This window comes from Mytilus trossulus, chromosome 3 (assembly GCF_036588685.1).
Source record: "Mytilus trossulus isolate FHL-02 chromosome 3, PNRI_Mtr1.1.1.hap1, whole genome shotgun sequence".
Lineage (NCBI taxonomy): Eukaryota > Metazoa > Mollusca > Bivalvia > Mytilida > Mytilidae > Mytilus > Mytilus trossulus.
Window position 1 is genome coordinate 78,214,643 of NC_086375.1, and position 17,358 is coordinate 78,232,000.

The 17,358-nt window shown below is 30.6% G+C and overlaps 1 protein-coding gene across 5 annotated transcripts in view; it reads left to right on the forward strand.

Moving 5' to 3' along the window:
• Positions 1–15,440, forward strand: part of LOC134712509 (putative glycerol kinase 5) — a 30,927-nt gene extending 15,487 nt beyond the window's left edge. For all 5 annotated transcript variants that reach the window (XM_063574129.1, XM_063574130.1, XM_063574131.1 and 2 more), the window contains 13 exons: positions 445–538; positions 837–926; positions 2,167–2,208; positions 2,706–2,843; positions 6,714–6,787; positions 7,344–7,404; positions 8,253–8,379; positions 8,983–9,087; positions 9,845–9,895; positions 10,446–10,489; positions 11,547–11,710; positions 12,273–12,409; positions 13,761–15,440. In XM_063574129.1, coding sequence (XP_063430199.1) covers positions 445–538; positions 837–926; positions 2,167–2,208; positions 2,706–2,843; positions 6,714–6,787; positions 7,344–7,404; positions 8,253–8,379; positions 8,983–9,087; positions 9,845–9,895; positions 10,446–10,489; positions 11,547–11,710; positions 12,273–12,409; positions 13,761–13,912 — 1,279 coding nt within the window. In that variant the 3' untranslated portion in view covers positions 13,913–15,440. The remainder of the gene's footprint in view (positions 1–444; positions 539–836; positions 927–2,166; positions 2,209–2,705; positions 2,844–6,713; positions 6,788–7,343; positions 7,405–8,252; positions 8,380–8,982; positions 9,088–9,844; positions 9,896–10,445; positions 10,490–11,546; positions 11,711–12,272; positions 12,410–13,760) is intronic.
• The last annotated feature ends 1,918 nt before the right edge of the window (positions 15,441–17,358 follow it).

Sequence of the window (17,358 nt, forward strand, 5' to 3'; positions counted from 1 at the left end):
CATAAAATTATTATATCCTATATGTACCAGAACTATGAGGATATGCAATGAACACTTTATCATACTAGCATATCAATACCAGAAATCTGACTTTCATTGATCAAAAATATTTTTTATGAGAATTAAAAGATTCAAAAGTTTAAGTTATTAAAAATTAAATGGGTATAACCTGCATGCAGTTGTAGTTCTGTGACTTTTTTTTAAGTATTCTCAGATTTGGTGATATTCAATATATTCTCTAGATCATATCAGTAGTCAAACCTATTGATGGGGATCTTTCCATGTCTTGATTTGGACAATGGTTGTTTTATTTCGTTGGACACTTAAATTCATGGATAAAATCATCCACGAAAACCACGAAAATTGATTCCCAACAAATAAAAGTACTTTCACAGTAACTTATTTTATTAGAACTTTTTATAGTAAAGGTTTTTTCTTTTGTAGGGAAACTGGAGAATATTTTCACAATTTTTTAACCTGGCAAGATCTACGGGCAAGGGATACAGTCAAAAATTGGAATAGATCATACAAGATGAAGGTATATCATTCAAATTGGACAATAGATGATAATTTTAAAGAAAACATGCATATGACGTTTAAAGTCAATGTCAGAAAAAACATCATCTTTTTTTGTATGACGATAAGAAATAGTTTGCTTACCCCTTTAACAGCTGTTTATATAAAAGAATTTGATATTTTAAAAAAGTAAAATTGATTTAAATGTGCTGTTTTGTGATGTAGGATATTTACCTTTAAATGATATATATATATTGACATGATTCATTTTGATCTTACTATATATAATATATAACTAATAAATCATCGCCTGGTTTCAGTTTCTAAATAGTGGGTCATCAATACTTCACACATTTACAAGACAGAAAAGATTCTTAGCTGCCAGTGTTTTAAAATTTATGTCTCCTCAGGTATGTTTTAATTAATATTCACTTAAAAAAGAAACATAGATATAAGAAGATGTGGTATGAATGCCAATGAGACATCTCTCCATCCAAGTCACAACTTGTAAAAGTAAACCATTATAGGTCGAAGTATGGTCTTCGACACAGAGCCTTGGCTCACACCAAACAGCAAGCTATAAAGACCACTAAAAAATGACTAGCATAAAACCATTCAAACAGGAAAACCAACAGTCTAAATTATATAAAAAACAAGAAACATTTATGAACCACATCAACAAACAATAACCACTGAACATCAGGTATCTGACTTAGGACAGGTGTACATGTATACTTAGTGTTAATGTTTGATCATGTTATGAAGAATGCCGTCAATATTGCCAGTTTTAGATACGTATAGAACTTTGTATTGGTACCAAATGACAAAACTGATACTAAGATATGCAATAGAAAAGTTGATTCTAACTTTACCAACACATGCTTCCTTTTTCCAGATAATGATCTTCCTCCATCAGCATCCTATGATTGGAAGATTTTACAACATGTATATGATGTGCTAAAATATGTGCAACTGACTTGATTAAGTGAAATCTTATTTTTGCCATGGCGTTGTCAGTTTATTTTGGGCTTGAGTTTAAATAACCGTTCGGTATTTTTTGCCTTTCTTTTACTTTTATAGATTTACAGAGTTATCCTTTTTTTCTATTACTGTTAAATAGGTTATCACTTTCAATGATCTAACAATTTGAACTATTAACTGGCAAATTCAATTAAATTTTGAGAAGTAACTTAATGAAACCTGCTTAGTATTTTTTCTGATTTTTGAATGCAGCGTTTGCTCATTGTGTCCAGTCTTCCAAATTTTGTGCATCCTTTTATTTTCAAGTTTATTTTAGTGGTCATCCTGCATCCAGACTTTAAATATACAAAGAGCAGATCTAGAATGCTCATAGTTCTATATAATGGGAATTACATTATGTATGTGTAGTGATAGCTGAAGTCCATATTACAGGTAGAACCATGCTGTGTTGTATATTTTAAGGACAAAGTTGTAAAATCACCTCACTTTTCACTGGTAGCAGAATAATAGCTGTGAAAACTGAATGTGTAATACTTGCTATCTCTATTGCCTTACAATAAATGAACTGCATTACTCAGCTTTTAAGTACATTATGTAAGTGTTTTGTTTTATATCATTTTATTTTGTGTTTGCTGGGTATATTGTGCTAATTAATGTGGTTTATTTTAGGTAACCATGCGATTGTTATGGTGTTTAGAACATGTTGAAAAGGTAAGACATATCTACTGAATAATGAGAAAGTTTGGCTTATTAAATGGATCTTAAAAAATGGCAGGCAATTGAAAATCTTCAAGGGGTACTGTGCTTAGAAATTACAGTTATTTAGAAAATTGTCTTATAAACACTTTATACTTGATGTTTTAGGATTCATTTTAATAAAATCTCTATCTACCATGCCTATTGTTATATTAACATATATTTTAAAACTTAAATCATATTTTCATAGAGTTGTACATTGCCTGCGTTATGGAGATGTGATTTTTTTTATATCTCCTTTTTCAGCTTTAAAAATAAAGGCATTTTAAAAATGTATTAACTCTGTGCTTTTTAATTGTGTGGATTTAGTGATTTCTTTTCCATCTTATGTGATTGTCACTTATATGTATATCATGGATGGGGACATTGAAATTTATTTATATTCAATATTTTTTAAAATGGACAAACTTGTCCTTGAAGATGACCTTCTTATAACTTTTAGAATGTTTTAGTTAAAGGCTAGAGTGGTTGATAATCAAGTGATGTTTGGCTGTATAGAAACATGGTTGTTATGGAAACTTACTGGGGGCAAAGTTCATGCCACAGACTATTCTTGTGCTAGTGGAACAGGGCTTTTTGATCCGTTCCAGGTGAGTTTTATGTACATTTGAACATTTTTTGTGAAAAATTAAGTTATTGTTTGATATGAAAGTAACTGTCTGTGCCTAAGTAAATTAAGCCATGCCAAATAACTGTTATATAACATTCTGTTACAAATCCTAAAGCCACAGTCACAACAGATCCTACGATTTTTTGTCATGGAAGATCTATAAAATAGTTGTCATGGCGTTGTCATGCAAAATGTCAAAAAAATTCAGCTACGACATGTCCACGATGGGGACAAAACAGAACAGAAAAATTGTTATTGTACTGTCCTGTGTGTGTCACAAGTAGGTCATGTGACAGTTGTACATAAGATAATCGTAAGTTGGTTTAGGCTATTTTTCAGGTTTTCATGTCATAGGCTGTGCGGGTTACTAAGGTTTCAACTTCCTTAGGCAAAGTTGGCTTTCGATGAATTTGGCTATTTATTTTAGGTATTTTTGACATATACCGGTAGCTCTACAGTTTTGGTACATTTGATATATCTTTGGATTTCAAATATTTGGCTTTGAGCATTCCTGATGATGGTAAATCCAGAAAAGTGCTTTGGACGCAAGAAATTAATAACTTGTTGTTTTCAATATTTCACTGTTGTATCTCTATCATGCCACTGTAGTACAACTGTGGTGCCACTGTGATGCGACTCACAACAAAAGCTCTTGAAACATGCAAGGCTATATATGCATGAATCCAACGAAATCACTGGCAGCTCCCCGCTCCAACTCTTACATCAGTGTACTATACTGCCCAAACATCAGGCAATGTTCGATCCATGGCCTAACCCACCAATGCATGCTTTTCCCTGGTTCCTATAATGATCACGTGCTCGAATCAACTCGAACAGGACCATATATTTCTCTTGTTGTAGTCTGCCAAGGCACCTATTCAGCCGGGCCACACATAATTGCCGTCATGTTTAAATGATAGACAGTATGATTTTCCAAACATTCATTCCCTCCAACTTTGTGCTCTTCTAAATACAATGAAATTATATTGCATGACAAACTTACCACTGTTGTACGACAGACAATCAATGTTGTGTGATCATCGTACAAAATTTGTTATTCTTGAGACAATCGTGTGACTGTATCATCAGTGTCTTGCAACAGTCCTGAGATTGTTGTATGACAGCCATGCGATGATTGTTTGATTAAAATGCATTATATTGATACCCACGACAATGTGTTTTTTGTACGACAGTCGCACGATGATTGTAAGACAAACCCGCATATGATTGTAAGTCAAATCTGCTAGTGACCCACAACTGTTTTGGGGCAGTCGTACAACAGTGACACAAAAAGAACGTGCACATCCCATGGCATGGAACTTGCAAAAATAGCACCATACAACTCACGATTGTCGTATGACTGTCTCACGACCGACTTGCGAAAAACCATTGACAGTTCAATTAAAAAAAAATTATGTTGTGTACTCATCATGCAATCATAGTGGACATGTCGTATCTGATGTGACCACTTGAAATATTTTTTTGACATTTTGCACGACAGTGTCACAACAACTATTTGCAGATCTTCCATGACAAAAAATAGTATGATCTGTTGTAACCGAGGCTTAAGGAGACATACATGTAATAAAATTTTATTGTGTGATTCTATCAAATGAATCAAACTACATCAAAAGTTTGTTGAAGCATGTAATAGATGCAACAAGTTGTGACATATATATTCTGAATTGGACCAATACATTATTTGTTTGTATTGACCAATGGATTGAAATGCTGTATAAACCTCTGCATGAAAAGGTATCAGTAATGAACATGCCAATTTAACTGGATTAGGATTGATTTTATGAGGTATATTCAGTACTATTATTATTTTACAGGTAGAATGGAGTACAATAGTGTGTAATCTGCTGAACATTCCAATGTCTAAATTGTTATTTTACAGGTAGAATGGAGTACAATAGTGTGTAATCTACTGAACATTCCAATGTCTATATTGTTATTTTACAGGTAGAATGGAGTACAATAGTGTGTAATCTGCTGAACATTCCAATGTCTATATTGTTATTTTACAGGTAGAATGGAGTACAAAAGTGTGTAATCTACTGAACATTCCAATGTCTATATTGTTATTTTACAGGTAGAATGGAGTACAATAGTGTGTAATCTATTGAACATTCCAATGTCTATATTGTTATTTTACAGGTAGAATGGAGTACAATAGTGTGTAATCTGCTGAACATTCCAATGTCTATATTGTTATTTTACAGGTAGAATGGAGTACAATAGTGTGTAATCTACTGAACATTCCAATGTCTAAATTGTTATTTTACAGGTAGAATGGAGTACAATAGTGTGTAATCTACTGAACATTCCAATGTCTAAATTGCTATTTTACAGGTAGAATGGAGTACAATAGTGTGTAATCTACTGAACATTCCAATGTCTATATTGTTATTTTACAGGTAGAATGGAGTACAATAGTGTGTAATCTGCTGAACATTCCAATGTCTATATTGTTATTTTACAGGTAGAATGGAGTACAATAGTGTGTAATCTACTGAACATTCCAATGTCTATATTGTTATTTTACAGGTAGAATGGAGTACAATAGTGTGTAATCTACTGAACATTCCAATGTCTATATTGTTATTTTACAGGTAGAATGGAGTACAATAGTGTGTAATCTGCTGAACATTCCAATGTCTATATTGTTATTTTACAGGTAGAATGGAGTACAATAGTGTGTAATCTACTGAACATTCCAATGTCTAAATTGTTATTTTACAGGTAGAATGGAGTACAATAGTGTGTAATCTACTGAACATTCCAATGTCTAAATTGCTATTTTACAGGTAGAATGGAGTACAATAGTGTGTAATCTACTGAACATTCCAATGTCTATATTGTTATTTTACAGGTAGAATGGAGTACAATAGTGTGTAATCTGCTGAACATTCCAATGTCTATATTGTTATTTTACAGGTAGAATGGAGTACAATAGTGTGTAATCTACTGAACATTCCAATGTCTATATTGTTATTTTACAGGTAGAATGGAGTACAATAGTGTGTAATCTACTGAACATTCCAATGTCTATATTGTTATTTTACAGGTAGAATGGAGTACAATAGTGTGTAATCTGCTGAACATTCCAATGTCTATATTGTTATTTTACAGGTAGAATGGAGTACAATAGTGTGTAATCTACTGAACATTCCAATGTCTAAATTGTTATTTTACAGGTAGAATGGAGTACAATAGTGTGTAATCTGCTGAACATTCCAATGTCTATATTGTTATTTTACAGGTAGAATGGAGTACAATAGTGTGTAATCTACTGAACATTCCAATGTCTATATTGTTATTTTACAGGTAGAATGGAGTACAATAGTGTGTAATCTACTGAACATTCCAATGTCTATATTGTTATTTTACAGGTAGAATGGAGTACAATAGTGTGTAATCTACTGAACATTCCAATGTCTATATTGTTATTTTACAGGTAGAATGGAGTACAATAGTGTGTAATCTACTGAACATTCCAATGTCTATATTGTTATTTTACAGGTAGAATGGAGTACAATAGTGTGTAATCTACTGAACATTCCAATGTCTATATTATTATTTTACAGGTAGAATGGAGTACAATAGTGTGTAATCTACTGAACATTCCAATGTCTATATTGTTATTTTACAGGTAGAATGGAGTACAATAGTGTGTAATCTACTGAACATTCCAATGTCTATATTGTTATTTTACAGGTAGAATGGAGTACAATAGTGTGTAATCTACTGAACATTCCAATGTCTATATTGTTATTTTACAGGTAGAATGGAGTACAATAGTGTGTAATCTACTGAACATTCCAATGTCTATATTATTATTTTACAGGTAGAATGGAGTACAATAGTGTGTAATCTACTGAACATTCCAATGTCTATATTTCCAACAGTAAAGGATACAAGGCAGGTTTATTACTTTACAAGTGTATGCTTAGTTAACCATACCATGCAATTCTACCAATGAAGTCAAATATTGAATTCTTATATAGAAATGAAATAAATATTGCTTACATATGGCTAAATGTACCACTAATACCAATGCGTTGGTTTCTAAATATTTCACATCTTAAAATGAAATTGAGTCCACAGACATTTAGCTAATCAAACGTGTCAAATTCTATTAGAATGAGAAAATAGAAAAATTGTTCTACAAAAAAAAAGAATTTTATATATGTTTTATCTGGATTTCCCAAAGAAAAAATAGTCATTGATCTGGAAATGTAAGTTGGGAGGATGGGAGGATTTTCACTTTCACCATTCATGAGTTATGGTTCTTCAAAAATTGAAAAATAATTTTTCCAGTTGTGTCTATGCTCTAACTCATGAAACGTTTCAAAAAATGTAACTGAAGTTAAATCTAGATTTTCTTAGTAATCAGTTATATTCAATATGTGTGAATCAAATTATTGCAAATATAAAATAGCTTTGAATGAAAAATGATATTAATTTCCATTTTTAGTGGCTTTTTTGGTGACACAGATCCATGTATATTTGGAGAATCTATTCCAATTACTTCTGTGGTAAGTTTGATAAAGTTTTGATCTAAATTCTTGATTTGAATTTGTCAATAAGCCATGTTTTTATGTATGTAAGACAAAGCAGGAAGAAAGTGTTTAAACTCTCAATTGATATGAATACCCAGAGCTCAAAGCTTGTAATTCCTATCAGGATCTATGATTTGTGTTACAATAAAGCTACTGGAACATGGGTTCTTAATTACAAATTTGTTGAATTCATCTCTGTTAAATATTTTTTGTCTGTGAGAATCACGTTTTGTATGACATCATATTTTGAAATGACTTAAGGTGGTACCCAACACCTTTACAAAAAATAATTTGGCTCTTTTAATTTTCATAAAATTTCGACAAAATATTTACTTTGACCATTTGACAAAAGTATAAAAATTTCAAAAAATTTCAACCAACCATTTTTTCAGAAAATTTACACTGGTTATATAGCATTTTGACAAACACTAATTTTGATCATTGGGAAGCTAAATATTCCCTTAACAACACAACGTAATCAAAAAGTTTAGCTGATTTTAAAGAGTTATCTCCCTGTAGTGTTAGGTTCCACCTTAATGTGCCAAAAGCATTAATGGAATTTCACAGAGTTTTATTTTAATATGAGTTTTAAAATTTCTCTAAGCTCTTGAGCATTAATTCTCTTTGTTATAATCATAGCATTTGCAAATAGCAAATCGGTTTTGATACATGTGGATTTACGTGGGAGTTATATTGTGACATTAGTTATTATGTATATCTTTTTAGTCTGCGTTATCAATAATTTTTTGTTTATGTTTATAAGGTGAAAGAAGCACATTATATTAGAATGAGAGGAATAATTCTATGATTAATTTTATTTAAAGGTATCAGACCAAACAGGAGCCATGTTTGGTGAATGTTGTTTTGATGTTGGTGACATCAAATGCACCATGGGAACTGGAACATTTGTAGATCTGAATACAGGAAGTACTCCACATGCTTCAATAGCAGGTTTGTTATATTTATAAATACTTTGAATGACAACTTCTTTAAAGGTGTAAGACAAGTTTCCATCATCAAGCAGGCTGTCACAATGTTATGAAAAAATTCAGTTACCATAATTTACAGTAATGTTTTTTTTCTTCAAAAATGAAATCTGCGGCAAAGCCATATTTATTGGGTCATTAAGTTCATCTATTTATTATTTAAGGAATGACTGTAATATTTTTTCTGTCTTTGAGATATAACATAAAAATTTTGGTGCACACTGATAGACGCATGTAGCGGGTTATTTAAAAGTGTGCGCCATTTTTTTATGCTATTTCGAATAGACAGAAAAAATATTACAGTCATTTCTTATAATTTAATTCTAAATTCCATAGAAAACCAAGAAAAAACGTTGATGACGTCAGGGTCACATGACTAAATTATGTCTATGGGCTCATAACAAAATAAGGGTCAGCCAATCAGAAGACACGTTACATCCAAAATTAAATTATTTGCTGATATTTGAATTTTTCCATATGTTGAATGAACTTTTTTTGTCACAATTTTCTCCTATTATGTAATATTCTACTATAAAGATGTTTATAGATGGTGATTTTTATGTTTCAGGCTTATATCCAATAATTGGCTGGAAGATAAAGAATGAATTAGTTTATGTAGCTGAAGGTTTAATTGGTGATACTGGAACAGTTATGGAATGGTGTAAATCTCTAAGTATGTTAAAAATAACATTTATTGGTAAAGTCATGGAACTGGTTTTTTTTCTAATTAGCATCCCAGCATTACACGTTCAATCAAAATATGAGGCTTCAACTCCATTGAATTATATCAGTATACAGCAGGTTTTATTTTTGCTTCTCTGAGTTTAATAGTGACAACTGCAATCCTCCAGTAACACTAGCAGTAACCTTTCATACTTCATGGATCATACATAGAGAATTAGTTAATTGAACAAGATTCATTCTTTATTAATATTATGTCACACGTATAATGTTACTTATATTACAAATAAAGATATTAATTTCCCATTAAATAAGAGTAATTTTATAAATGCAAGAAGTGAAGCAGCAACATTTACACTTCCTATATTATCTCTATTAAGTTGTTTGGTTCCAACCTGGATTTTAATACACCTAGAAAAGTGTGAATGTGGTACACATGTAAGCCTTGAATCTCTTACAATCATTAGTGATCGTAGAATATATATATACTTCATATATTTTCTGATTTTGGTGAGATTTTGAATAATGATTAATATAATGATGAGACTATTGATACTTGGAATTTTTGTATATAGCAGAAAGCAACTGCCAAGTCTCTGATCTGATGGATTTTAAAAGTTTGTAGTAAATTAAAAGCACACCCCTATACATAAAATAATACAATAACACACCAAATTGATGTTTTTTTTAAGTACATGTATACAGTTTGAAAATATGTAAATATGTTAATGAATTAATTTTTTTTTTAGATTTATATGAAGATGTATCAGAGACACACAAAATAGCAGAATCAGTACCAAGTAATACTTTAATTATTTACATAAAGTTTGTTATAAATGACTATAGTTTAGTATGAAACAAGTGATAAGTCGTCTAGCTGTTGTATCTTATATTAGAGTCAAACTAGAGGTTTTGATTGACTGTTTGAAACTATGTATCAGTTTGACCTTTAGACTGATCATGAACCATGATCTGACTTTTAAGCTGTGGAAAATGATCAGAACTTTAAAAACTGAAAATCAGAATCTTGCTTATGGCAGTTGATTTCCCCACCTACATTATGAATTATGCATTTTTTACCAAAGACTGTCATGCATTTTTTTATGGCCAAGATATGAACACATTTCTACAGCAGTTCAACTAAGGATGAAAAAGGTGAATCAATGAATTTCAACTGTGGAAACAGTTTTTTGATACCAATAGGGAAAAAAGAACAAACTATATAAAACTTGATATTGACACTTGTATAGGTAAAACTTCAGTCATCAATATGAAACTAGTATTATATTATTATAGATATGTAGCCTATATTAAATGCCATTAAATATACCTATTATTTTCTTTATACAGGTAGTGATGGTGTTTACTTTGTTTCTGCATTCAGTGGTCTGCAAGTAAGTTTTTCATCACGAAAATAAACTGAACACTTATCAAAAACCTAATTCCTTTACTGTAATGAATTAAGTGATTGCTGTTGGAAAGAATGGTTTTTCATTGCTGTTCAATAAAAAGAAAAATAATCTTACATGTTTCTTACTTCCAATGGAATAGGATTGTTTTACTATTATAAGGAGTTACAGTGGTTATATATCACCAGAATATTAATCATTTTTAATTTCATGCATTAAGGGGGCTTGCGAGTCTAAACCAATTTTTTTTCTTAATATAGTATTTCGCTATATTTTTTCTATATACGAACTTTATCTTATACCTAATAGAAAAATGAAATAAAAAAAATGGGCTCACCGTTCATTTACACTCACAATCTGCCTTTGAAAGAAGCATACGTTTTTGTGAAAGTATCTTTTTTTCTGTTGAACTAATAGGAGAAAAAGAGGTAATATGGAAATAAGAAAAGAAGTGAATTACAGAAATTGCTAAAATTTTATAATAGTTTAGTTTAGGTACAGCTTATTGGAAAACAATAATAAAAGATATAGGTCACCAATGATTTCAAAAAGATATTTGATTGTAAATGTAAAAAAATGGCATTTTTACACCAAAGGGAGATAATTTGGAGCTTTTTCAATGATGCATACATTTTAAAAGTCAGCTTTGGCCAAAATGAATTGATTTATTTAAATGATTTTTGTACCATATGATGAAGTAATAACTAATAAAGTGATAAATAGAATTTGTATTTTTTTTCGAAATTTTTATACCCTCAAGAGTCCTTAAGTGTTTAAAGTAGTTTTTTAATCCATTAATTTACAGCTATGGAAATGGTGACCATGCATGTTGGTGTCATTCATTAAAAATTTGCTAATTTGAAAGAATAATATTTATATTCAGGCTTGATATTTAGTGAGATAAGGCTTGACATTTGTTTTGACATTAGATTTTCATTTACCGGTAATTTAAATTATAGTTAAACAGGCAAATATGGAGTGAAGAAATGATAAATCAAAGAAAAAAAACTACAAGAATAAATATTTACCATTTTAATTGTAGGCTCCAATAAATGATGATAAAGCATCATCATTGCTGATGGGGATGAAACCATCCACAACAAAAGCTCATATAGTGCGATCAGTTCTAGAATCATTAGCTTTTAGGTTTAAAATTTTGTATGAAACAATTCTCACAGAAACCAGGATACCATTATCTTATATTAGGTAAGTAAAAGAAGTAACAGTTCTCCATCAAAGAATCAATGGGCCAATTTTTTTTCACAAACAGTTCTATTTGTACATTATATCAAAAGATTTTACAGTCCTGTATCCAGTTAATAGAACAGATACGATACAGACTATAGTGCATTCAGATGTTATTATACTGTAAACCAACTCATTTTTGCTAGCAGTTTATTTTTCATGATTTTTGCAAGTAGGAAAAAATCACCAATATAAATCGTTGGGAATATTTTAGACTTGGAGTTTTCCTTACTTAATCAAGTAAAAATGAGAATCATGAAGTTAAATCGCCACAAGATGGGCTAGATATGACTAAACGCAAAATGAAGTATTTGTGAAAATAAGTTGGTTAACATGATGTGAATTTAAGAACTTATATATACTTTTTTTGTTTTAAGTTATTCTATTAACTGTTATCTCTCAATATATACAAGTTCAGCTGCAAGGGAAATGAGTAAATCCCAATTAATTTATGTTAATAGATATGATGCCAAACATCTTCAGAACACTTCAATATACTCATACACATTTGTTTGTTATTCAGAGCTGATGGAGGTGTATGTAATAATGACTTTCTGATGCAGCTAATGTCTGATCTAACCCACCAACCTATAGACCGTGCCAAACAAAGAGGTGACATGACAAGTCTAGGAACAGCTTTCTTAGCAGGCTTAGCAATAGGTAAGAACACACTGGAGACATTATTCTGTATAAAAACAGGTGAACTAGTAATTTACAGAACTTTTTTAATTTTATTGGGGGGGGGGGGGGGGGATGCATTAACCAGTATTAAGAAACGTTATGTTGGTACAGTTTTCCAAGAAGGATTAGTCAAAGGTAAAATGAAACACACAAATATCTGAAATGTCAAGTATAGGTAACATATTCCAAGAAGAGTTAGCCATATGTCAAATAAAACACCTTGAAATAACTGAAATATCAATTTTTGATACAGTATTCCTAGAAGTATATTCCAAATTACGAACTCCAGACATTGCAAATCTAGGAACCTAATGTCTTTCTTGTAGAATTTATTTAGGATGGAATATGAAACATTGAGGCATATACAAAGAGGACATTGCAAGACTAATCAAAAATAAGGAGATGTGATATTATTGCCAATGAGAAAATTAACTGTCAGATTTCAAATGAAATGGATGTAAGCAATCATAGGCCACTTCTCTACCCAACAATGAGAAAAAAACATTCTGTATAGTCATCTATAAAAGTCCCTGACATGAAAAAAAATATAATTCAAACAAGAAAACTAACTAAGAACAATGAAAGCAATATAGCATAGTAAAAAAGTGAAAATGTGTTATTAAAAATGCCTTTTTCTTTTTAAAGGCATTTTTTAACACATTTTCAGTTTGTCTAGAGTATGCTTATTTCAAATATGGTTTTAAAGTACCCAGTATTAAGGTCCAAAACAATTTCCTCTTTTTATGCCCCACCTACAATAGTAGAGGGGCATAATGTTTTCTGGTCTGTGCCTCCGTTCGTTCGCCCGTCTGTGCGTCCGTCTGTGCGTCCGTTTGCTTCAGGTTAAAGTTTTTGGTCAAGGTAGTTTTTGATGAAGTTGTAGTGCAATCAACTTGAAACTTAGTACACATGTTCCCCATGATAAGATCTTTCTAATTTTAATGCAAAATTATAGTTTTGACCCCAATTTCATGGTCCACTGAACATAGAAAATAATAGTGCGAAATTCAGGTTAAAGTTTTTGGTCAAGCTAGTTTTTGATGAAGTTAAAGTTACATCAACTTGAAACTTAGTACACATGTTCCCTATGATATGATATGTCTAATTTTAATTCCAAATTAAAGTTTTGACCCCAATTTCACAGTCCACTAAACATAGAAAATTATAGTGCGAGTGGGGCATCCGTGTAATATGGACACATTCTTATTTAGTTTATTATATGAAAATAACTTCATTTAAACTTATAACAAATATATGTTTGTAAAATATAAAACCAGAGGGAATGTTTTCCTAACACAATTTCTATATCTTAAAGATTTGTTTATTTCAGGTGTATGGAAAAGTAAAGATGAATTATATGATATTAGACAATCAGAGAGAATTTTTGAACCAAATGAAGAGACATGGCCAAAATATAAACATACATTTAGTCAGTGGGAACGTGCAGTACAAAGGAGTAGGGAATGGTACACAGAATCATAATTATGGCTGTGTGTCAATTTTATTAATTATGGTGGACCAAAAGGGCAATTTGAGCATTTGCCAAAACTTGGTGTCCATTGTCTGGTGCTCGTTATATTTTTATGGCCCATATAAGGGCATTTTATGTTTCAGTCTGTGAGTCTGTCCATTTGTTTATTTATCTATCAGTCGGTCTGTCCCGCTTAAGTTTAAAGTTTTTGGTGAAGGTAGTTTTGGATGAAATTTAAGTTCAATGAACTTGAAACTTCATACACATGTTTCCTATGAAATGACATTTCTAATTTTAATGTACTATTAGACTTTTGACCCCAATTTCAAGGTCCACTGAACATAGAAAATGATAGTGTGAGTGGGGCATGTTCTTGTTAAGACTTGACAAATGATGAAACAAAAATTATCGAAAGTACCTTTTAAAAGATTCAAGTCAGCTGAAAAGCATGGCAACTCCATCATGATCAACAATTCTAAATTCTAGATTTATTTTGAAATGCACTGAAAATTTGTATGAGAACCATGTATAGGACTGAGGTAACTGAACAGGTTAATTGGGTTTAAGAGTGACTTTAAAAAAAAAGGCATTACTCTAGGTGAGCCATACAGGTTCTTGAGTTTACTGATATCTGCTAACTAAATTATGCAAATTATGTAAACACGTCAAAGGCATAATTCTAAAAAGAAGGGAATATTGAAAATTTTATAGATAACATGAGGTTAGAGCTTATTTTAAACAAGTCTTTATAGACTGATTTCAAATGTATACAGGATGACAACTAGCTACTTAATACAAAGTTGAATATGTGATGTACTAGACCAATATGCTTAGCCTGTTTTTAATTGAGATTTTCAGGGAATTTCACACAATATTGGCATTATGACTTTCATATATACATATATTTGATTTTTGTTGATTTTTTTTCTCAAGTTAATCAATGACTTTTAAATTGCATTTGTACATACTTGAGTAGACATTTTACATCTGCAATTTCTCCATAACCAGTCAAAAAAAAATACTATAAAATAATTATCTTTCCTTTAAAACCTTATTAAATTATCCACTTTCTAATTAATTTTTCATTTGAATGATACTTTTCAAGTTCATCTCTTTAGAAAACCTGTGTTTTGTCATATTTGTTTAATCATTTTTTTTTCATCCACAAAATCTCATTAACAAGTACACTGAAACTGTGGAGTGTTATTTTACAATATGATGTTATTGTGCCTGTATTATTTAAGGAAAATTGCCTTACCAATTATTGAAATATGATTTCTTTTATTGTTAAGAGGTGTTTGTTTTTGTGAATTTTGTGGTTTTTTTTTGGATTTAGCATAGAAAAATTAGAAAAATTAAACATACTTTAATCCTTCTCCACAATAAAACCTTTTCTATTGGATAGAGTTCATTAACATTTGCAAGGATTGACTTTTAACCTCAAAATTGATAATGGTCTTCCACTTCTAGCATTATATGAGTATATTCTTACCATTTTAAAAGTGTGGCTGAGATAATGTGAAAAGATGGAAAGTAGAATTTTTTTTTAGAACATATGAGGGAGAACATTTATAGAATAATTAATCCATGATTTCAAATGTTGAAAAAAAAACATCAAGTGACAGAACAACACATTAAATCAGAATATAAATACCAGTGTTGTTCTATCACTCATTGCATTATTTTACCATTTGAATTCTTCAATCAGTTTTTCTATTTATTATATTGTCTCTTAATGTTATATTGAAAAATGCAACGACTTATATATCTTTTTCTACAACTCTTATCTTGTTTGGTTGAAAGTTTGTTTACATCTTTACAACACCTATAGGAATGAAAATGCAGAATTTATTTACAATGTGAAAAAAAAAGCTTTTATTTTACCGCAAAATTATGGTATTTCATTGCACCCAGTGAATAATGTTATGATAATGTGAATAGACTTACATGCTGTGTTTGCTTTTCAATATAATAGCTCAAGAAACAATTTGCAGGAAAACATGTCAACCCTTTCAAATATCAATTTAAAAACATACCACATCTTCCTATATCTACTATGAGCTTATCACCTTTGTTTTTTGTCATAGATTCTAACAGAAGGGCATTATATACCTTTTTTCCTATGCAATTAAGATGTAGCCTTTTCAGTTATGTAACATATACTGTCATCACAATTAAAGGTTTCACTATAAGTGACAATCCATTATAACATTATATTTATGCCTCTTTCGTTAATCATGAAAATACCGTGTATTTTTTCCAATAAAACATGCATTTTGTAATGTTATTTATTAACATAATTTTTATGTTATTTTTGTCAGTGTTTTATTAATTGCAAATTCAAATGAAATGTGATTAATGACATGGTAATTCATTTCTGCTGAATAACGGAAGGAGTCCATAATAGTGAAAAATGGTTCATCTGGAGTGAAATATAAACTTTATTTGTAATTCTATCTTACACTATACACTGACATAAACAACAATTAGTTCAAATAAATCAGAAATAAAAAAAAAAAGAGACCTGGACAAGTATTATTTTCATGAAGAAATCTATAATTCCATGAAAATTATGTCATTGGAGGGGAGCACAAATTAGATTTGTAAATCAGCATTTTTACATCTGATAACCAGAAAATCAACTCAATATCTACAGGCATTACAAACAAAGTAATGCACTCAGTAAATGCAAATTACTCTTTTTCAGTCAAGTTTATTTGAAGGTGATATAACTTGAGCATCAATTATTGAAAATATATGTATCAGTATGTTTTGACCAAGCTAATTCAAACACTTTAAAAGAAATATCATGACTTGGGTGAAGAAAACACACTTATTTGGAGAATAATCAGATTGCTAGTGTTCTCAGAATACATGTGGCTTTGAAAAAGAATTCCAAGCTCCTTAGACTATGGCTATTCTTTATATTCACTCATGTAAATAATTTTTATATTGGGTATGTGATATTTATAGAATAACTATAAATCAAAGAATTCAAATAGAGAAAAATATTCAACGAACAAACTAAACCTGGAAAATTTATGATTGACCATCAAACCATGAAAATGAGGTCATGGTCAGATGATAATTGCCAGACTGACATAAAAACTTAATACCTGGAAATGTAGTCAAGGTAAGATGACACCTGCCACCTGGACATGTACACATTACAATCATTCAATACACCAAGTATAGTAGACCTATTGCTTATAGTATGTGATATATGAACTTGACCACGAAAACTTAACCATGTTCGCTGATCCATGAAATGAGCTTGAGGTCAAGGGAAAACTGTCTGACATGCATGAGGACCTTGCAAGGTACGCATATATACCAAATATAGGTATCCTTTTAGTCATAATAAAAGAGAAATTAAGAATACTCAAAACCTTTACTTTTTTTTTCAAGTAGTCACTGAACCATGAAAATGAGACAAAGGACAATCGCATATGACAGA